Source organism: Sarcophilus harrisii, chromosome 2, assembly GCF_902635505.1.
Source record: "Sarcophilus harrisii chromosome 2, mSarHar1.11, whole genome shotgun sequence".
In the NCBI taxonomy this organism is placed as follows: domain Eukaryota; kingdom Metazoa; phylum Chordata; class Mammalia; order Dasyuromorphia; family Dasyuridae; genus Sarcophilus; species Sarcophilus harrisii.
Window position 1 is genome coordinate 432,860,695 of NC_045427.1, and position 22,622 is coordinate 432,883,316.

Here is a 22,622-nt window from a genome sequence, read left to right on the forward strand (position 1 = left end):
ATGTTGGGTCGGACAGAAGACCTCTAAGGTCCTTCCCAGCTCTAAGACTATGAGCCTATGAAGAGCATCTGGTAGAGAAGTGAGTGGTGGGCTGCAGGGGGGGGGGCAACTGAAAGTCACAAGATCTGGGTTCTAAACTCAGGTCCTCTATTACTAACAATGTGTGAACACGTCGCTTCTCTCTGGGCCCCATTTTCCACATCTATAAGACAGGGAGAGTTGGTGATCTCAAATACTTTCCAGCTCTAATATTTTAACATAGAACAAAACTACATTTGTTGAATTCAAAGTCCTGAACTGCAGTAGGGCTAAAATCAATTCAGTGTCTCCTCTAAGTCCAAAACTATAGTATGGTGAGTCTCCAGAAGGAGAGAACACTAGCCTGGCCAAAAAAGGAGCAAGCCAGCCCACATCCAAAACAAAGAATGTCAAAGCTCTTGTGTTAATAATGTGAGATCAGACCCGAGGGTGCCTGTTGCACTTCTAGCCTAGGGTAGATGGAAAGAACCATTCTCTGAAAGGAAAAGGGGAAGGGAGAAAGGGGAAAGGGGAAAGAAAAGAAAGGAGAGGGGAGGTGAAGGAAGAGAAAAAGTTGGATTTCTAATCACTGCCCCCTGGCCCATTCTTTCAATTTATCCAGTTATCAGTTTTCCTGAACCCCACTTAGGGCACAGTTCAAAATTCCCACTATCTCAACAGTTAGGAAATTGAATTAGAGGGGCAGCCAGGTGGCACAGTGGATAGAGCACCAGCCTTTAAGTCAAGAGGACCTGAGTTCACATTTGACCTTAGACATTTAATACTTCCTACCTGTGTGACCCTGGGCAAGTTGCTTACTCCAATTGCCTCAGCCAAAAAAAAAAAAAAATTGAAATGGAATTCAAGGTTAAATAAATTTTGTTGGGCTTAAAGGGGACTCTTTGAAGCATTAAAATGAACAAAGGGCTTCCCCCAGCTGACATTCCAGATGAAGATGTCACCATTATAGGAAGCTGATCCCAGGATGTTGCTACGGTATTTGGCCAGACACAGGATATCCTCAGTGTGAAAGTAAGGCCAGTGGTCAAACAAGGGGATAACTTCTTTGTTTTGATACCTGGGACAAACCATTAGTCATCAGCCAAAAGCAGAGGTACTTTCCTACATCAGAGTTCCCATGAAGTTCAGCAAGGCTCTGGTGACTAAAGCCACCTGGGGTGATCTGCTTCTCACATCAAACCTTTCCTCTAACCTAAAATCACAGAACCTCAAGAGTTCAGAAGGATCTCTGAAGTCCCCCAGCTCAACCACTACCTGAACCAAGGAATCCTTTGTATCACATGCCAAAGTGGTCACTGAGCCTAAGAAAGTGTTCAAGCGAATCCAACCATTTTGGAGAGTAGTTTGGATCTAGCCAAAAAGACAAACTGATCCCTTTGATCCAGGTTTACTACTGGGATTATATCCCAAAATTAAAAGAAAAGGGACCTTATGTCGAATGTTTGTGGCCCCTTTTTTAGTGGCTGAAACTGGAAACTGAATAGACAGTTGGAGAATGGCTGAATAAATTGGGTATATGAAAATTATGGAATATTACTGTTCTGTAAGAAAACCAACAGGATGATTTCAGAAGGCCTGGAGACTTAAGAACTGATGCTAGGAAATGAGCAGGACCAGGAGATCATTATATACTTCCCAAAATCTAGATGAACCAGTTCTGATGGATCAGGCCATCCTCCAAGGATCAACCAAATCATTTCTAATGGGCATTGCGTAGCATACCCAGAAAAAAGAACTTGGGAGATACTAAAAACAATTACATTGAATTTAATCCCTATATTTATACCCTGCATTTTTGATTTCCTTCAAATAATTGTAAATAATTCAGAGTCTGATTTTTTTTACAGCAAAATAATTTTGACATGTATACTTATTGTTATCTAAGTTATATTTTAAATATTTAAATCTACTGGTCATCCTGCCATTTGGGGGGGGGTAAGAGGTGAAAATGAACAAAGGTTTGGAATTTTAATCTTAAAGTTACCCATGTATATATCCTGTAAATAAAAGGCTATTAAATAAAAAATTAAAAAAAAATAAAGTGTTCAAGCACCTTCCATGATGTGAAGAGAGCCCAAAGTCTCATGATCTGACTCATTTTACTGTCAGACAGCTTTAAATGTTTTAAGTTCTCCTCTATAGTGATTCATATTCTTTCTTACTGTAATTGTGACCCCTTTGTCCAAGATTCAGATAATCTCAGAGTCAGAAGGTAAAAAAGAGTTCAGTTTATTTAATGAATAAATAAATGAATGAAGCATAAGATCAAAATAGTGGGGTTTTGTTTGGTTGAGTTTTGAGATTTGTTTGGGGTTTTGGGGTTTTTTTTTTATTTTTTTAGTATTGTTGACTATTGAGCTTATAGTCATTAAAACCCAGGGACTTTTTAATCAAAAATTACTCTCTAGTTCTGCCTTTCCTATCCTCTACCTAGGCAGCTTTTTTAAAAACTTATAGAACTTCACATCTATTCTTATTAAATTTAATCTCTTCTTCATTCTAAAAGATTAACATATCAAGATCCAGAAATGATTTTTCTCTAATTTCAATTATCATTCTTTACTTCTCTTGAGGATCTTATACTCCATTTTGTACTACAAACATTATACAGTATTGCATTTTGTGGGATCCTTGTACATGTGTATCATGACCCCCTCACTGCAGAGTGTAAACTCTGGGAAAGTAGTGTGACTGGCCTTATTGATCTTTAATTGCTCCTCAATCCCCAGAATAGCATTCTAAATGTAGGAAGACCTGAATATACAGCTTCTAATTGACTTTCCTTACAAGTCAATATTACAGAGGGGATAGTGTCCCCAAGGAATCAACTCTCTGGCCAATATTACAACTATTTGGATGAAGCAAGGACAGAGAGGAATAGAAAAGAGAGGCAGCATGCAGGGGATAGTGCTCAAGGGGAACACAAGCCTTCATGACCAGATACTTGCTACTTACAGGTACCAAGTGATCCTCTTATTCCACCCTGCCACATAGAATATCCCATTCACATGAGTGATTCCATTGATCTATTAAGAGAATAAAGAAAACCAGTTTTTCTCAGCTACCCCTGAAAAAAGAGCCATATGTGGATGCCCCAAGTATGTAGTGAAAACAGGATCGGCTGGTGAAGATATTAAGTCAAGAAAGATCTGGTTTCAAGTGGTGATTCTGAATAAACTAGGTGGCTCTGCCAAGTCATTTGATCTGAGCCTCAGTTTCTTCATCTGTAAAATGAACTGGAGAAGGAAATGACAATCTACTGCAGTACCTTTGCCAAGAAAACCCCAAATAGGGTCACAAAGAGTCAGAACCAACTGCACAACAATTTGGGAGTCAGGAAGACCTGGGTTTGAGTCTTGCCTCTAATAAATATTGGCTGTGTGACCTGAGGCAAGTTATTTAACTGCTCAGTGACCCAGGAAACTCTCTAAACTGTGAGTTAGGAGTGAGTGGTTGATCTGTATCAATGAATAGATTTTATATATCCTGGGGGTACCCTACACACATGATAGCTCAGAGCCTTGCCTACAACCTTTCCACACTTACAGCCCTTGGGAAGACTGACCTCCATTTGGTCTGGATTGGGAAAGTTCAACAGGCAGACCCCGAGGGTAAAATTCCACATCTTGACTGTCCCATTTCTCATGCCGGTGAGGAGGCACCGCTCCAGCTCATCCAGGGCCATCGCTGTGAGCTCCACATCCTTGGACTCTGATACTGGAAACTCTTTCACCTTCTTCCCTGTCACCAACTCCCACACGCTTATCAAGCCATTCAGGCCACCGCTCACCACCTACTGAGAACAGATCTGGGAAGCCCAGGGGCCTTCCTTGCCACACGCAGGGTTAGACTCCATTAGAAAGGACACGGGCATATTTACAATAGTAGACTACAATAAACAGATATCCCGATGAGCTGTGCTTGAAATTAAGATGTAGCCCTGGAGCCAAAGCTATCCCACCTGGTGTCTGACCCAAGATAGTTCTACCCCCAGAGCACCCTATTCCCCAGCTGATAACCTGGTCATTAAAGGCTCCACACAAGAGAGAACAGGTATAACACCACACATATCAGAATAGGAGGGTTGTCCTCTTTCCTTTAACTACTTACTGAATAACACTGAATAAGCCACACTGCCCTCTCAGGGCCTCCATTTCTTTATCTTTAAAATGAGCATGTTAGGGGGCAGTTGGATGTCACAGTGGATAGAGTACCAGCCTTGGAGTCAGGAGGACCTGAATGAAAATGTGGCCTGACACTTAACCCTTCTTAGCTGTGTGACCCTCGGCAAGTCACTTAACCCCAATTGCCTCAGCAAAAAGAAAAAAAAAAGATTTTCTAAAATGAATAAATGAGTATGTTAGAATTATGCTATACAAATATAATGGAATACTACTATGTTATAAGAAATGAGGAAAAGGACAGTTTCAGAGTAACTGGGACGACTTATATGAATTGATGTAATGTGAAATAATCAGAACCAGAACAACAATTTATACAGTAGCAATAACATTGTGAAGATGAACAACTTTGAAGGATTTCAGAACTCTGATCAATGCAATGACCAACCAGCATTCCAAAGGACTAATGAAGCATATCACCTGTTTCTGATGACAGACTCAAGGTGCAGAATGAGATATATACTTTTTAGACATGGCTGAAATAGAAATGTTTTGTTTGACTACATATATTAAAAAGATTTTGTTTTTCCTTCCTTTCCCCTCCAATTTAGGGAGTCAGGAGGGAAAGGTGAGAAGATAAAATAGATCTTTGTTAATTTTAAAATATAATTTTTTTCTTTTTTTTTCTTGCTGAGGCAACTGAGGGTTAAGTATCTTGCCCAGGATTACACAGGTAGTAAGTGTTAAGTGTCTGAGGCCAGATTTGAATTCTCAAGTCCTCCTAATTACACAGCCAGGCTCTATCCATTGTACCATCTATCTGCCCCTACAGATTTTATTTTTAAATAAACATGTTGGACTAAAGAAACTCCTATAGTCCCTTCCAGTTCTTAAATTCTATTTCAAGTACTCTTCCATTGCTGATATTTCTTAATTGTTCTGTGAGAAGTCTATAAATGGATTGATTAAAAATTTATCCCACACTTCTGAAAAGAAAACTCAAAGTACAAGTGCAGTTGACTGACCAGGGCAAATTAAGCCTCCAGTCCAATGCCCTAACCATTCCAGGTTCCCTCCCCAGCTCTTTCCCATGAGGGCAAGGTTCAGTGACCTCACTGAGAAGCATTCATACTATGTTGAGCCTTGTTTAATGTTACATATTTTAATTATCCGTTTGAGATGTATCCTTCTACTGAATCAATTCAGGGCCATAAGGGCCCTGCCTTACCTAAACATTAACCCCTTGGACCTAGCCTAACAGGTCTGTAATAAACGTTTGCCAAATGAATAAATTAGCTACAATACTTGTTGGCATTTGAGCTAAGCTTTCTGCTGAAAAGTACTAAACAGAACTTCTTTAACTTGTAGAAAGCAGCATGATTCAAATTCTATCTCCCACACTACCTGTGTGATCTTAGTCAAGCCCCTTTACTGCCCTAGGTCTCAGTTTCCTCATCTGTAAAAATGATAAGGTTGGAGAAAATTATCTTTACAATCTCTTTGAGCTCTGAGACTATAATTCTATAACTGCTAATTTGAGAGGGGAGTGGACAAGTAGTATTTTCTCTATTTGTAACTACAACTGCAGGAAGAGACTACTGCAGGAAGAGACCCATGGCCTCACACTGAGTGACCTAACACACACAACAATTCCTGCACCCGGGAAGCCAGTTTCCAGGCAAGTGTGTGATCCATAGTATTAGGAGATGCTTTTCTTCTTTTGGCTTTGTTACTATTTTGCAGATTTAGCTTCTATCCTTACCTGCTTGACAGCCTTGCTATAAAGGACTCCACACACAACTGTATGGTGGGTTGTAAAAACATCCTGTATTTTCCAGAAGCCTTCCTGGGCCTCCAGATAGCCAGTAAGAATCCCAATCTACATATGAGATAAGACAAGACAAAATGAAAATCAGGATGGTCTTGTCTTCTACAAGGATTCACTAATCAACAAGCATTTATTAGATATCTGTTTTGTGCCAATCATTGTGTTAGTTGCTAAGTGTCTGAGGCCTTATTTTTTTGCTTATTTTTGTTGTATCAACAAAAATAAGGCAGTCTCTCTCCCTCCAGGAGTTTAGATTCTATCAGGCAAAAGAACATGTACATGGATAAAAATAAACCAGATACATACATAGATATACATAATGTACACTCTGAGAAACTCAAACAAAGACAAGAACAACTAAAATCCATCAAATAAACAATATTTAGTAAATGCCCACCATATATCTCAGGTTGAACGCTTAACTGTTTTCTAGGGAACACAGATCTAATGTACTTTCTTGAGACATAATAGATGAAGAAGTATCCTGGACATAAGAGTCAGATACAGTCAATGACTTTATCACTTACTAAAACAAGACAAATAGTGTATTGGAAAGAACCCTGGAATTGAAGTCACAAGCTCTGGGTATCTAATCCTAGCTCATTCCTTAAGTACTTATGACCATAGGAAACTCACTTTATCTCTCTGGGCCTCATTTTCCTTATGTATAAAGTGAGAAGCTTTGTATTGTTTCTAAGGTCCCTCTCTTTTAGATTTAATAAGTGATGCTTTCATTAACTATTTTATGATGGATATAAGTTATTTAGCTTCAATTTCCTTATCTGTAAAATGGGAATAATAACACTTGGCATCACCTGTTTCACAGGATGTTATGAAGAAGATACTCTGGTAAAGTAAATCTTCATACATTATAAAGATATAAGGCAGTATTTTGGTTTTTAACTATTGCTGTTGTTACAGTCTCCAAACTCCAAGGCTTAATGATTCTCTAGCAATCAGACTTAATCCTCCCAAACAATCACATTTCCAAAATCCAAGTACTATTCTATACAATCCTTTATACCCTATTTTTGTGCCTTTGTACTGGGTGTCGCCTATTCCTGAAATGTAATCCCACTTCAGCTGTTCCTCATAGAGTCTCTGTCTTCCTTGAAGATGGTCACATACCATCTTCTGCTAGAAGTCTTTCCTGGCCCCCACAAGGCTATAGCCCTCTCTCCCAAACAACTTTGCATCTAACCATTGTGTTTTCTTTTAATATTTATATTTGCTTATTTGTGAACTGCTTGTTTTTCCCCATTAACATGCAAGCTCCTTATAGGTAAAGGTTGTTTCATTCATTGCTTTTGTATTCTTAAGTGTCTATAGTGGTGTGCTAAATAAATGCTTGATAACTGAGCAAGCAGTTTCCATCTTTCTATTATTAAAAATAGCATTTTCCACATGTTTAAGCACTCTATAATTCATAAAATAACATCCACTACCTCACATGATTCAGTTTAATAAAACTAGTAATAATGGCAGCTGGCTTATGTGTGTGCAGATATGCTTATACACACAGGTACATACACATATATATGTAAGTAATAAGATGTTACACATAATTGTTTATAAATATGTAAGTTGAAATTATCATTAAACATACATATTTATAAATTATTTGTATATATTATAATTGTAATATGATATATTTCCATGTTATATGTTATATATTTATATCTTAATATATTTTTCTATAATATAGTATAGTATATATTTCTGAATAACACATATATTATTTTTACATAATTATTTTAATATTTTCATATACACTATATATGTGTATATTTGTGATTTACAAAACACATTATCCTCATCCAATCTTTATAATAATCCTGTGACATAGGTAAATTGTCATACCCATTTTAAAGAGAAGTCCAGAGAGATGAAGCCTTCATGCAAATGTAGAATTCTCTCTCCTCCTAGGATTTCAATTACTGTCTATATCACTTGTATGAAACTAACCCAATGGCACCTTGGATGATTTAACTTTTCAAGCATCTCTCTAGTAGACCATGAACTTCTTGAAAGTAGGGACCATGTTTTGTATCCTTCAAAGTACCCAGTAGATTGCCTTATACACCGTTGGTGCCCAAGAACTGTGTTATTGCTGGACTGAATTGTTTATTTTGGATTACTTCCTAGAACTGGAATGACACCAGTGTAGCCAAAAAGTGTGCACTGATGGAGCTGTACCTAGTGAAATCTCTGCCAGCACATGAGAATGGACCTAGTCAGAGGCTGACAGAAAAGCAGAGGCCAGAGCCCTCAGTCATTTGCCTAGTGAACAAAACTTAGATAATACTCCTTTCAGGAAATTACCCTGAACACTCCAATGAATAATTCCCTATCTTCAGGCCTCACTTAGTACTTTCTTATACCTCTCGTATCTTCCTCATGTGGTACGTTATCTTATAATCAGTATAAATGCCCTTATCCTCTACTAGATTCTCAACTTCAGAAAGGGAGGGACAATGTCTTATGTGAACCTCAAGTATCTCTAATACAAGTGCTTTGCACACAACAACCCCTTAAGTGTCTGCCAGAACTGAGCTGTTCCTGGTCAGTATCCATTATCTAATCTAGAGCTTGTATCCTCTTTTCTGAATCTTGCCCTGATGCTTTTGCAATGTCAAACCCTGAGATTCAAATTCCCCAACCTGGTGGATGCTACCTGCTCAGTCAGTTGGAGGTGCAAAGAACACTGTATTTGGAGTCAGAAGACGTGGGTTCAAATCTTGACTCTGAACTGGAGGCAAGCACTTCAACTTTTTATGAGATTGTTTCTATATCTATAAAGCTAGAGAGGAGTAGAGGGAGCAAATGAAGTGATTCCTAACATCTTTTTCCATTCTAAATCCCAGGATACTAGATTAGAATTCTTTTATTAGCTTTTTGAAGAACCAGGAACTAATGGCTAATGACTAATGAGCAATATACCTCAAAAAACCACCCTTTTTCTCCCAAATGTTATTTCCATTGACTGAAGTCAAACCATTCCCCCTTAAAAGCTTGTCACTCACCGAATAGGTACCACAAATAAAGGTGTCATTAGCCTTGTGGAAATAAGCACAGGTTATAGGATGATTTCCCAGGGCAAAAAATTTCCCTGAAAGGGACTGGAAACACAGAAGGTTGTGTATATCCCACAGACGGATATTCTGAGGAGGAGAAATATACAGAAGTTAGGATAGGAGTACAGACTGTTTTATTGAAAAGTTCTGAAAGGTAGATCAGCAAGTATTATTTATTCCTATTTTTCAGGTAAGGAAATGAGGCTCAGAGGGACTGCACAGATCTAGAACTAAGTGGGATTTTAGAGATCATCTAATCAAACCCCTTTCATTTTGCAGAAATAGGAAATGGAGGCCCTGAAAGGCAAAGTGACTTGGTTAAAGTCATATGGCTATAAAGTGGAAGGACTGAGATTTGAACTCAAGTCCCCCAATTCTAAATCTAATGTTATTTTCCTTTGTCCCAGGCTGCCTCTTCAATAACTCCAATACCAGTCTTAGACGAGTAATGGTAAAAATGATAACAATGTGATACAACATCCAATCCTCAAACCCAAAATTGTTGTAGCCATTTCTTCTGTTGGTCAGATGGATGACAGTATGAAATAGTGGCAAGAGCTCTAGGTTGGGAGCCAGGACTTCTGATAACACTCTATGTGGCTTTGGACAAGCACCTTCCCTTCTTTGGGTTTTAATTTTCTCCTCTGTCATATGAAGGCATTGAATATCTGATTGTTGAAGTCCTTAGATAAATTTAACAGTTTATGATTAAGATTGTGTGACATGGAGAGCTCTGCCAAAAGGCCAGACCAACCTGTATTAGGGCAAGATTAAAGGAGGCCCTAAAAGTCCTCTCTTTCCCAAAGAAACTTTCTTCACTAGTCTGCCAAGGTATCTTTGGCACCCAATCTAATGCTATTTCCATTATACCTTGATACTTCTTTCAAGGTTAAGGGACCAGTAAAAATATAAATAAGTTGTAGGGGTCAATGTTGGAAAAATTACCTATGCATATGCTTTGTGAATAAAAAGCTTTAATTAAAAAAAAAAAAAAGAAAAAAGATATATGGATGGATATTTCAAAAGAGAAAAAAAAAAATATATATATATATATATAAATAAGGTAACAGATAGCAGGGCCCCAGGTATGCATTAGCCTGAAATTCAATGTTGTTTCTTTAAGGTTAAGTAAAGAATGGGTAAAAATGCATATGTGCTAACTGAGAGGGCATCAAGCTACCCTGCATATGAAGTCTGTATTCAAATCCCAAGTAGGCCACAAGGTCTTTGTAACTTTGAAGGCCTGATTTTATTTTACTTTTTTTTAATCAGACATGATTTCATAGATGTGAAGAGATGCAGATAAGGGATGCCCTCTCCCAATGCTGCCTGGGGCAGCAAGAAAGGAAATGATTTCCCTGTTTGACAAGAAGCACATCTTGAAGCTGGATCTTCCTGACCCTGGGGCTAGCTGTCTTTCTGCTATACCACAACACATCTCTTTTCTCTAGAAAAAGGATAGGGTGGTGCTCCATGATCTCTAGGGTCTTTCACAGCTCTAATCCCTGTGATGCTATATCATACAGATGGGACCCCAAAGCTAGGGGCTCTAAATAGTGTGGTAAAGGCAGGAAAGGCTCCAGTATACCAGAGGAAAAGACACTGAGAGCTGAGAATGGGAGGGGGGCTCTGCTTCGAATTCAATGGGTAGCCTTGAAATAGTCACTTCCCTAATGCCACAATTTCTGCCTCTAAAATGACAAGGATGGACTCTAGACAATCTGTAAGGGGTCTTCTGTGGGGAACGGAAGAGAGGAGTTTGGATGGAAGGTGTAACAGTGGGAGAGAGTACTTTATCTCTGGAGACACTAATGATGCAGTTGCTTTTTCCGTTCACAATAACATGAGTCACTGAGGTCTGGTGTCCCTTCATCCGCCACATGGGCTTCTTTATGAAGAGAGGATTCCACAGGAGAATGATTGGATCATAACCACCAGTCACTGAGATTTAAAAAAAAAAAAAAAGGATCAGACTAAATACTGAAACAAGGATCCTCCTTCTTTAAAGGAGATTAAGACCACCTTCCTTAGTCAGAGAAGAAAGGAAGGAAGGAAAAGAAGAAAGGAAGAAGGGAGAGAGGGAAAGAGAAGGAAAAGATATGGTAAGAGAAGGGAAGAGGGAAAGGGAAAAAGGAGAAAGAAAAAGGAAGGAGGTGGGCTACTATCATGTGCCAGGAACTATGCTGAGTGCTTTGCAAATGTTATCTCATTTTATGCTCAAAACAACCCTGGGAGGGAGGTATTATCATTATTATCAACATTTCATAACTTGCCCATAGACACCCAAATGGTAAGTGTCTGAAATTGGATTTGAATTAAGGTGTTCTCAACTCCAGACCTATATCTATCCACTGAACCAGTGAAGTAATTCTAGATAATTTTACTCTTCATCTTCTCTATCTACTTTACAGAAAACTTGTCCAAATCCTCCTTCAAACCACCTCCAGATGTTCTTCCAAGCTCCATGCTATGCCAAAATTTCTTTCTCACCCAGCTCTCTTCCCTCATTTCTTCCAGGAAACCTATCATTTCTCCCGTTGGAAAAGAGATAGAACATTTCCTCTTTGCCTCCCTCTACCCAAACACATTAAAGTTTGCTATTTTATCTTCATTCAACACCTGGCCAAAAACTTCCGATTTTCTCCTGTGCTTGATTTTAAAATTAATGTTACTGCTTAATATACTGTTTGTGCAACAACAACAAAAAAATCTGTTCATGTCACTTTCTTCCTCAAAAAAATCTTCAGTAACTCTTTACTGAATAAAATAATGAGTAAAAGTTCAAATCCCTTCGCCTAGATTTCAAGATATACCACAATCTGGATATATTTATTATGATTTCCTTGCATACACCTTACATACCAACCAAACTAGATTACTTTTTAATTTCTAAAACATATACAGCCCTGTCCAGTCCCCATGTCTTTGTCCATGTTATTTCAAATGACTGTAATGCATTTTCTTCCCATATTTGCCAGTTAAATTCCTCACCATTTTAGATTTGAATCCATGTCTCATCCACACTGCTATGAACTCTAATGGGTTCAGCAACCTTTTTTGTTGTTGTTGTAATTTAAAAAGTAGAAGGAAATAACAATGAAAAATAATAATTTGTAACAGTTAATAGAAAATAATTTTACATAACAAAAAAGCATTCTCTCTACAATTAAATATATGAGCACTCATCCAATATCTTGAACTTATAAGGAAAAGAATCTATAAGGACTTTAGGCTAATAATATACACTCTCCCCTTGCTACTTCTCAAGAAGCAGTTTTTAACAAAATCAAGCAATATAATTTGCCAAATAGACAAATTATGAAGTAGAAAATATAAACTGCTGATAACTTCATAAAAAGAGTATCAAATTTCCTAAAAAATGAAAGATATATAAAGACAACATTAAGATACCACCTTATTATACCTACTAGAACAATAAAAATAGAAAAACATGACAAAATCTGTGAAAATATGGAGAAATAGGCTCTATGATACATTGTTGGTAGCCTTACAAATATTTTAAAGAGCAAGATTCCTACTAACAACTACATGGTGACTATGGATTCTTACCTTAGCTGGAGGTATCCCAAAGGCCATTGTAGCCCTTGAACCCACTAACCTCTTGATAAGAGACCATCTACCCAGATGTTGTTCCTCGACACCCTCTGGGCCTTGCCATCTGTCCTGCCACTTTCCTATATTGGTCATAGCTGGCTTAAACATAAATGTTCTTCTGTGTGAGATCTCCTCAAATTATAATGTGTGCTCCTTGAGAGAAGGAAATCTCAATGTTTCTCTTTGTAAATGCAGTGTTTAACACAGTGTTTGGCATATAGTGCTTGACTTTTCCCTTCCATCACAAATTTCATCATCCCTTCAAGCCCAACTATTCCACCGCTAGGATTTTATTCAAAAAAGAATCATAAAAAAAAATAATAATAAAGGTTAGTCCTCTCGAAATAAAAATACTCTTAGTTACTATAGCAGAAAAAAATGAAAATAACCTATATGTTCCAATAACTGAAGAATAATTGAATAAATGATGACTTATCAATATAATAGAATACTATATTGTTATTAAAAATAACAAGGCAGCATCTTATATATATCTTATATCTTTCCTTGTATACTTATACAAGGAAATCTCTATGATAAGCACTTAACTCCTTTGGAAGTCTGTTAAAGCCTATTGATTCTTTATCAGAAGGGATAAAATAATTTCATAAAATAAAATACATAAAATACAATTATATTGTATCCTATCACTATCATACAGTCATCCAAATATTTTTAAGGCAAATTCATGGATCCTAACTTAAGAATCCCTGATCTACAAGAAATGATGTAAAGCTCAATCAGCAGAACCAAAACTGTGTGCACACTGATTATAAAATATACCTCCCTCTCAAAAAAAGAAGGGATAGAGGGAAGAAAGAAAGGAAGAAAGAGAAGAGTGAAAGAAGGTAGGCCAGAGGAAACAGAATTCCAAATAGAGTTGGAGGTATAGACATGACATAAAAGCATTTTCTTAGTTTGGTCACTATTATTTACATATTTTGTGTGTGTAACAAATTAGTATATGTGTGTGTATATGTGTATATTTATACTACTACAACAATAAAAATAGAAAAACATGATAAAATCTGTGAAAATATGGAGAAATAGGCTCTATGATACATTGTTGGTAGCCTTACAAATATTTCTATGTGTAGGTATACACACACACACATACACACATATATGTATATGTATGTAGGTTAGTACATATATAATTTGGCCCTAATTTACTAAATACTAAGGTTTTTTTTTTCCAAGATTTTAATCCCTTTATTTTGTGTTTTGATTCTTTTTGTTGTTATATTTTTTTTATTTCACTCTTAACAATTCTTTAAAGACCAAATAACTTCTCCTCCATGAAACCTTTTCTGATCTCCCCCAACCTCCACAGGTAGAAAATGAACTTTTCCTCCTAGACTTCAAATTACATTGTTTTATGTCTCTCTAATTCATTTGTGATATCATGTATTATAAACATAAGTGCTTGACTATGAATTCCACGAAGGCAAGGAAGCTATCTTATCTGAATTCTTTCTCTTCTCCAGCACTGAACACAGTGCTCTATACCCAGAAGGAGTTCTAATTTTAAACTGTTTAACTGATTTGTGTTTGGGGGGCCCATGCTGATGGCTTATACTTCCACCCAGCTGTGCAAGCCTCTAAGAAAGAAGGAATAAAGGTTTATCTAAGAATTGGAAGAAGGATAGGGGACATTTCAGCTTTTTGTTTCCAAGCCTTGCTTTCAAGTAAACGTTTAAGTAGGATGATTCCTTTCTACCACATACTTCCTTCTCTTTGGAGGCACCAATGCTGGCCTCAGCAACTCTGTTCACATCCAGTGATTGGTACTTCACTGACTGAGGTGAGCAGATAACAGAGAAGAAATACCAGGGAAACTCACCAAGGAAGTTCCTGTCTGGACAGTAATCGAAACAAAGAATTCCCTTCCTCAGAGTCACTGTGGAAGTTCTGAAGCATAAAAGAAAGACCATAGTTGTGAGCAAAAATTTCAGAGGTCAGCCATATTCTTACTATTATTGCTGAGAAAGATTGTAGCCAAAAAAAAAAAAAAAAAGCAAGATATGATCTTTCCCCTCATAGAGCTTACATTCTAGCAAAGTAAGTTATATATTATACATATTATACATACATAAACACACATTTGCACAATTTCATTATAACTATTGCAAAATATAATGAAACACAAAGTGTCATGTGAGATCAAGAAGAAGAAAACATTTAGTTTCTATTTAGGAGGAGAGGATACTTCATAGAAGTGGTGTTATTTCATGGAAATGACTGGGAAGAGAAATTAGCATAGAATATCTTGAATAAAATAGGGATCCAGTAAACATTTGCTTGACATAGAAAAAAGTCCTTCAATTTCACCCTTTTACCATGCTCTCACACACTACACATTTCAGCTAAACTTATTCAGATTCTCTCATCTCATCCTGATTACTCATGCCTTCATGCTTTTGTTCACTCCATCACACGCACACATGTACATATACACACCTGGACTTTCCCTTCTCCTTTCTCTGCCTACTTCCATGAAGTCCCACCAGTTGAAAGGGCCATGACTCCTACTCTACTGAAGACTGAAACTTCCTTCATCATCTTAAAATGCCTGTTTCAATACCTATATTTCTTCTCTTCTGCTATATAACAGAGGAAAAGGTATAGATCTTTTCTTAGATTTAGTCCCTCTCTGTCTCTATCTAATCTCTTTCCATCTGCTTAGACAATTTTGCCCTTCAATTGTCTCCTCTCTCAAAAGAAAGAAGAAAACATCAATGAAACAATTTTAAAACTATGCAGAAAAGGCAAAGGAAGGTCAGAAAATGGCACAGGCAGACCACCAGCTTTGGAAATATTATATTTAATTTAATATATACTTTAGAAAAAAACTCCCATATGCCTGTACTGGGAAGCTAAGGCTGGTGGCAGGAGTTCTAAACTGCAGTGGGTTAAGCCAATCAGATATCTACACTAAATCAGGCATCAATTTTGGGAGATAGAGAGGAAGGGTGAATGAAGCTGACTAAGGAGGAGTAAACTGGTCCACATTGGGAAAATGGAGGTCAAAACTCCTGTGACAATGCAATCTGATCTGGCCCATGGGTGGCTGTAACATTTCCAACCTGGGTGAGATGGGAAGAATCAGTTTAAAAAAACAAAAACAAAACCCACAACCCAAACTATCTACAATACAGTTTCATATAAAAATCTCTTTTCTTCTTTGTATACAGAAATTTCATGTTTGTAATATTTTTCAAGAAAACAATAATAAAGAAAAATTTTATTATTTCTTCTCTCATTAACAATTATTACTTTCTTACCCCTCAATGATTCAGTTTACAAATATGAACAAGTTCTTCAATCCTTTCTAAAGTCCCACAAACATTCATTTGACGCTACTAGTCTAGCTTCTATCCTAGTTTTTTTCTCATTTTCACTGTCAAACTCCAATGGTGAGTTACTTATTGCTGTGGCTTCCAACTCTATCCTCTGTCCTCACCCAGCTCTGTCCTTTCTTAATCTTTCTATGAGAGTTTCAGTAACTTCTGCTTATCTCAAACATTCCCTAAGGATTCCCTTCATTTCCGAGAGGAAAGGCCTTTCCTCAGTCCTTACCTTGGCCTTTGTAGCCTTTTCCAATGAAAACAAAATCTTTTTCATAAAACTTTTCTCTCTTGGTTTCTGAGATACCACAACTATCCTGCCTCATGGGTTGCCCCGGTTCTGTGTCTTTTCAGGATCCTCGGCTCTCTTCTTCAACATTCTTTTCCTCAGTGATGTCATCAGTCTCATCACTTCCACTATCACTAGAATGTAACCTGCCTATGTACTATTACTACCATCAGCCTTGTTACTAGAAGTCCCTCACTTTCCCCAAAGCCCAATTCAGATGATGTCATTGAATCTTGATTTGTGCTCCACCCCATCCTAATCCAAATCTAGAAGGGTATAACATATTCTTCCTATTCGTATTTCTCATAATACTGTCATTGCCTCTTCCTTTACATATATCCCATTCCTCCTCTTATCAAATAGTTCCTGTGTATTTTTCCTTCCCCCATTAGACTAAAAGCTTCTTGAGAGCAATGTCTATATCATCAGAATTGTATTTGCACCTCCAGCATACAGTAGGTACTTAAGAATGTTTACTATTTTATTATTGAATTAAATATATTAATAATCAATCAATAAATAATTGCTATTTATTTATTTATTATTTTATGTAGCCTGCTCTGACCAGTCATTTAACCTTTCTGAGTCTCAGTTTTCTCACTGATAAAATAAAGGGGTTAAACCAGATGTTAAGATCCCCTAAACTCTGGATCCATGTTTCCATGATGATTCCAAACTAGAAAAAAATCCCTCCCTCATATGAATTTTGTAACTTTCTTATTTACTCTTATGATATCCTAATTCATATTATAGTTGTGCTTATGTCTTATTATCCCCTACTCAATTATAAGGTCATTAAGGGCAGAAACTGTGGCATTCCCCCTTAGCAAAAGGAGGGACCATATCTACTAAGTATGTGACAGAGAAACTTCCTGCTATAATAAAAGATCAAGCTTTGGAATTAGAAGACTTGGATTTAAATCTCAGCTACATTGTCACTTCATCTTTCTGAAGTGCCTTTCTACAAAACAGAAATAATACTTTAGAAGCAGTGATACTTAGTAGGTAGAGAGCTGACCTTAGGGAGTAGAGAACCTGGGTCCTACCTCTGCTACATGTCCCCAAGCAATTCACTAAGACTAAGAATCCATACACTACAGAGGAAAAGTTCAAATGAATTGGAATTTTTTCATTGGGAGTTCTATCTACATATTTAAACGTGAAATCACAGATTTAGACCAATATAATAATAACTATTATGATTACTAATTTTACTAAATTACTAGTTTGACTAAACTTAAATTGCTAATTTTACTAAATATTTGTTGATCTAACAATCTCCAGCCCTATCTCACTCTGTGTCCTTTGGAAAGCAAACGACTAGCAGGCAGAGAGGGCAGGTCCAGAATTTGAGTCAGTCCCACTGCATAACATTCCAACCCAGATCACTGCAGGCCATTTAAAGCTTAATACTACCACCTACTGGCTCATATTCTACAATGCACCCAAGATTAATTATGATACTGATTTTAAAAAGAAGTCACCACTGATTTTTCCTTTCAATTCATTTCAAATTTGGTCACAGGTATATCAAAGTTTCTAAAGATCTTAAAATATGAAGAGATCTTCTGAGATATCAAAGCCTATTAAATATAATAATGACTGTCAAATGGATAAAAAAATAAATAAAGAGCTGACTCTGAATGGTGTTTTATGGTTGAATAAGGTTTTCACAACAATCCCATAACAAAGATAGTATAAGGTTATTTTCCCTTTTTATAAGAGTAGCCTAGTGTAATAGAAAGAACAGTGGACCTTAGTACCTATCCCAAGCCAACTCCTAACTAGCTGTCCTTGGGAAAGTTGATGAGTGTCTCTGAATCTCAGCATCTTCATCTGTCTGAAAAATGGGAATAATAATGCCTATCTCACAGGAGCACTGTGAAGCTCAAATGAGTAATGGACATGAGACAATTTTCCAAGATCCCCTACACATATGAGGTACTGTTCATTAATGCAAACTAATGGTTGACTGGCCATAGCCGAGTGACAAGTTTTCCATTTGATGAAAGGTCCCAACCCAAAGGATTTCGGAGGATCATGTCCTTGTTTCCCTAATTCTAAAACAATAAGGAAAGCAATTTCCTTATCCAAGGAAATACCATTTATAAAAACAAATAGGAAAGTCAATCTCACAAATTAGTCCCTTTAAATCATCTCAACTAGTTGACCAACCCTAGTTCCCCCTCTCCTGATTTGTCTATAAATAACCTATGCCCAGGCTCTTGGAATTATTAGCAAGTCAGTAGACACAGTCCTATGGATGCCTACCCAGGCACATTTTCTCAGTTCCTACTATGGGATGTAAAATCTAAGAAAAAACTCCTACCACACACCAACACTATCACCCTTCCACAAATCCATTTTCCTCAACTTCACCGCCCAAGATTCACAAAATACAAAAAAGAAGAGAAAACAAGAAGAGGACCACAAAATCTCAAGGTTACTACAGAATCAAGTTTAGAGGAGGGTTTCTTAACCTATAGTGCATAATTTGCTTTTTTAATATTTTGATTGCTATACTTTACTATACCTAGTTCCCTCTGCAATTCTATATATTTTATTTTATGTTTATTTAAAAATATTTTTGAGAAGGGATCCATGACACCAAAAAAGGTGAAGAACCCTTACTCTAAAGAAAAAACAAAGACAAATGTGACTTTCTCAGACTAATGGCATTTAAATCCTTCCATAATCTGACTTTAGGGCTGCTAGGAGGTGCAGTGGAGAGAGCAATGCACTTGGAATTTGGAAAACTCATCTTCCTGATTTCAAATCTGGTCTCAGACACTTACTAGCTAAGTGACCCTGAACAAGTCACTAAATTCTACTTGCCTCAGCTTCCTCATTTGTAAAATAAACTGAAGAAATGTCTAATTACTCCAGTATCTTTGCCAAGAAAACACAACACATTAACAAATAATCTGATTTGTCATATTATAATACATCATTCACCCAATGTGTCAGCAAAACTGGACTACTACCTGCTCAGTGAGTTCACTCTTTTCTCTCCTATGTTCATGGAAGCCATTCCCAAAGTTCTCTCCTTATTTCTGCCATTGGAAACCTTTTCTTTTGAGGCCCAGAAGAGGACATCTCTTCCATAAATTCTTCCCTTATCCTCCTAGGTGAAGATAATCTCTCAAATTTTGCTAGAGGATTTTTTTCAGCTCTTTACTTTATATTTCTCACTTCCTATCTTACATCAAACTTATTTATGTTATATATCTTATTCAATGCTATTCAATCCCCAACAGATTGCAAATTCCTTGAGGATAAGAACATCTTAGTATGCCAGAGCCCAGAAAAGTGTTCTACAGAATAAAATTTAAAAAAAAAAAAAAAAAACCAGGAGCTTATTAGCAAATGTTTGTTGAACTGTTAAAGGAGACAAAGTTTAGGCTTACTTCAGAGGATCAGTTCTAGTTGGCACAACTGTTAAGACCATAGCTGTACTATCAATGGCTGAGCAAGAGGCCACCACATTCAGCTGGGGGATGAACTTGATCTGTTGACACCAGTTGGCGTGAATTGCCTAGAGAAGAAAACAGACAATGGAAGAAAAGACAAACCAAACTTGTACTCATGCTGACCCATGCCAGAAGAATAAATACATTTTGGGTCCCCAGGACATTTTATATTCTATCTATCCCTCACACTCACAGTATCCTTAGAGATTATCTCAGTATAGTCAGCCACAAAAAAACAGAAAGTCTCACTCCAATAACCCTCAGAGTGAGTCAATCAGTATGGTGTGTTTTAACCAAAGGTAGTTGTTAATAATTATTTTGAAGTGTTTTCCCTACTTTTAAAAGTCCCACATTTTAGCCTCCAACCTGTCTGAATAGAACAGGCATTATTTTCTCCTCTGACTCCTATCTACAATACAAATCTAGTCCAATGGGAAGGAAAACTTACCTTCAATCGATAACTTCTATGAATTTTAGACTTTTTAGTTAAAAGACTCTGCATAGAAATTTTGATATAAGAAGAGCCTAAAAAATAAGTCAAAAAACAAAGTCTAGTATTAATTACTTTTTCTCTCTACATCATCAAATCTTCCCGATTTTATTAATTCAGAAAATATTTTATTAAACTCTTACTATGGACAAGATTCTGTGTGGCACTGAAATACAAAGATTAAAAACTGCATAGACTCCTGCCCTCAAACAACTTACATTCTATCCATGGAAAGAGGAACACATGCAGAAAAAATGTAAAATGTAAAGACAATCAATCAAAGAATGTTTACTAAGTGATTACTAAATGGCATGTACTATGCTAAGAATTGAGAGAGAATGCCCTCAGCTAAGGTTTTACAAACAAAGTAAAACCAAAAAAGGATCTCTGAAAAGTAAAGTTGAGGAGGGCCTCTGCTTTGGTACCATAGGGTTAGTAATCACATTTAGTGACTCAATTAGGTAATTACCATTCTACTGCAATAATTGTAACTAGCTGTGGAGGGCAGCTTGCCTTTTCCACAATACTAATTTTTTTTTTATTTAATAGCCTTTTATTTACAGGATATATGCATGGGTAACTTTACAGCATTAACAACTGCCAAACCTCTTGTTCCAATTTTTCACCTCTTACCCCCCCACCCCCTCCCCCAGATGGCAGGATGACCAGTAGATGTTAAATATATTAAAATATAAATCAGATACACAATAAGTATACATGACCAAAACGTTATTTTGCTGCACAAAAAGAATCAGACTCCGAAATATTGTACAACTAGCCTGTGAAGGAAATCAAAAATGCAGGTGTGCATAAATATAGGGATTGGGAATTCAATGTAATGGTTTTTAGTCATCTCCCAGAGTTCTTTTTCTGGGCATAGCTGGTTCAGTTCATTACTGCTCCATTAGAAATGATCACAATACTAATTTGATATAACATTTTTAATCCCCTTAAAGTAGTGTTTTCTTGATGTTAATTATTATACCAAAATTAGCACAAGTAGTAAAAAATCAATCCATACTTTGTGACTCTCAGCCTGAGAGGCTGCATTGAGTACATAATCAACTACAAAAAAAAAAAAAATCAATCTGTACCAACTGTACCAATTTGATCTTAGCTTGTAGCTTTTTTAAGTTAAATCATTTACCATCAGGGTAGTAGCTGATCTTGATGCCATTTTCTTCCTTATTGAAAGCAATTTACAACATTGCTTAAAAAAAAAAAAATCATGACAAAAAGCATGAGAGCAAGTAGGCAAACTTGTTTCATTTCATTGATAACTGGGAAAGTACAAGAGCATTCTCTGATAACCAGAATCAAGGCAAGCATGCTATCTTGAAAATAAATAATGCTGATGAAATTCTCTGAACAACCAAAATTTGACAATTTTCTACAAGTCCTCACAACTGATAGTATATCTAAGGCCTTGGTCAAATCAACAAACATTGTGTACAGAGCTCTGTTCTGATCCTGGCATTGCTCCTAGAGTTGGAGGGCAGTAAACACTATCATCAACTGATCCTCAGCCTTTAGAGAGATGTAGTAAGAAGGTAGATGAAATTCAGTTTTATGCTGATAGTAATAATCCAAAGCACTTTTGTGATTCCCTGAAGGCTATTTATGGGACAAAGATCTATGTTGCATCTCAACTAATCAGTGCTGATGTAGCCACAGTAATCAGTGATAAGGACATGATCCTGGAGAGATGGACTAAACACTTCCATGGTGTTCTCAACAGACTGTCATAAGTCAACACTAAAGCCATTGATCAAAAACCTCAGGTTAAAGTCAATCCCTCTCTAGCAAAACTTCCAACTGAAGCTGTGAATAAGATTAGTGTGGCAAAGTGCTAAGTGAAACAGCACTTTATTTTTAGTAGAGATTTACAAGGCAAGGAGTCCACTCTTCATATATAAACTGACTTAAGTTATTTGACAAAAGTAGGTTATCTGCCAGGAGATTGAGCATGCCTCCATTGTCCATCTATATAAAGGAAAAGGAAATAGGTTGTTCTGTGACAATCACAGAGTGTGTTGGGGGTAGGGAAAGAATGTCTCTCAATTGTTGCCAGCAAAATTAATATGCTAATCTTTCAAATGGAAGATGGTCATCTATGCAAGAGCTATCTCTCTAAACTTAGCTTGCACTTTACTTCTTATAGACTGACAAACTATGCTGCTGGTAAATTCTATAGAGTTCTTGTTTTTCATTTATTCGTTTTTAATTTACCCTCCATTTTCATCAAATCAATTCTAATATTTATAAGTAGCCCAGATAAGTAAGTGGGGTGCTGTACACCAAATCTCTGAAAACTGCCCACTCCTTATCTGCTCCACTATTGCCAACTGT

General features: G+C 36.8%; 1 protein-coding gene across 1 annotated transcript in view; it reads right to left on the reverse strand.

The window, feature by feature from the left end:
• Positions 1–22,622, reverse strand: part of EFCAB8 (EF-hand calcium binding domain 8) — a 143,586-nt gene that overhangs the window by 64,146 nt on the left and 56,818 nt on the right. The window contains exons 11-19 of the mRNA XM_031954095.1: positions 20,232–20,308; positions 19,721–19,848; positions 14,521–14,588; positions 10,855–11,003; positions 9,012–9,149; positions 5,923–6,039; positions 3,605–3,832; positions 2,995–3,065; positions 918–1,096 (exon numbers count right to left, since the gene is read on the reverse strand). Of these exons, the coding sequence (XP_031809955.1) occupies positions 918–1,096; positions 2,995–3,065; positions 3,605–3,832; positions 5,923–6,039; positions 9,012–9,149; positions 10,855–11,003; positions 14,521–14,588; positions 19,721–19,848; positions 20,232–20,308 (1,155 nt within the window). The remainder of the gene's footprint in view (positions 1–917; positions 1,097–2,994; positions 3,066–3,604; positions 3,833–5,922; positions 6,040–9,011; positions 9,150–10,854; positions 11,004–14,520; positions 14,589–19,720; positions 19,849–20,231; positions 20,309–22,622) is intronic.